Here is an 825-nt window from a genome sequence, read left to right as displayed (position 1 = left end):
CATTCCTTTGATACCTTGCATGGTTTCTGTAGTTTATTCTTATTCCATCTATATTTTTTGCTTTTGATCTTCCTTTCCTCATATATACACATATATACACTTACACATAGAATGTATTGACGGACATACATTTTTATTTCTCCTATGATATTTCTGCTGATAATGTCAGTGTGGTTCTTAAACCTAACACTGGGTTAAGCAGATGGCTTCACATCTACCATTAGATGCCATTTAGACTGGCTAGTGGAGGTGGCGGTGTTAGATTTAGATGCAACGTGCCTAGCTTTTGTTTAGTTACCTTATGTTTAACTGCTGCAAAAGAACAAGAAAATATTCTGAAAATATTTGAAATTGCTATCTCATTTCCATGGGTGACTTCTCTTTTTTGTATGCATAAAATTATTTTTTTTCCCCCCTGCTCTTCCTAGCCACTTTGAAATATTAAATTTTGAAGATGAACAAGTCAAAATTTTAAGGAAATGGGATAAGCTCTTTCATCAGTCTCTCATCATACCTTTGATTCTAATATTCTTCCCCTATGGTTTTCCACAGAGCAACCCTGCCGGTGGGTATGGATGATACCTCCCTAACTGAAGCTAGTCAGGCCCTCGACAAGGCCAATCATAACAGGTATGAGGTCGTTGCAAAGTAATTCCAGTTGAGTGTAGGTCTTGTCTCTAGGGCATCCAGAGAGCTCAAGCTTCATTGGTACTTCAGAGGTACAGTTTCTGGCAGGCTTTATTTATCTTCTGATTGGCAGTTTATTTTATTGTTACTGCATGAACTTGTTACACTGTACCAATCTTAATTTTTATGCCTCGTAAG

At 37.2% G+C, this 825-nt stretch overlaps 1 protein-coding gene across 6 annotated transcripts in view; it reads left to right on the top strand.

Annotated features, from left to right (window-relative positions):
* Positions 1-825, top strand: part of LOC119585703 (mitogen-activated protein kinase kinase kinase kinase 3-like) — a gene marked incomplete at its 5' end in the record, with an annotated part of 59,548 nt that overhangs the window by 40,886 nt on the left and 17,837 nt on the right. For all 6 annotated transcript variants that reach the window (XM_037934382.1, XM_037934381.1, XM_037934380.1 and 3 more), the window contains 1 exon segment: positions 553-630. In XM_037934382.1, coding sequence (XP_037790310.1) covers positions 553-630 — 78 coding nt within the window.

The sequence above is a fragment of the Penaeus monodon genome, chromosome 20 (assembly GCF_015228065.2).
Source record: "Penaeus monodon isolate SGIC_2016 chromosome 20, NSTDA_Pmon_1, whole genome shotgun sequence".
Taxonomy (NCBI): Eukaryota; Metazoa; Arthropoda; class Malacostraca; order Decapoda; family Penaeidae; genus Penaeus; species Penaeus monodon.
Note: the sequence above shows the minus strand (reverse complement) of the source record. Positions and strands in the feature narration are given on the sequence as shown.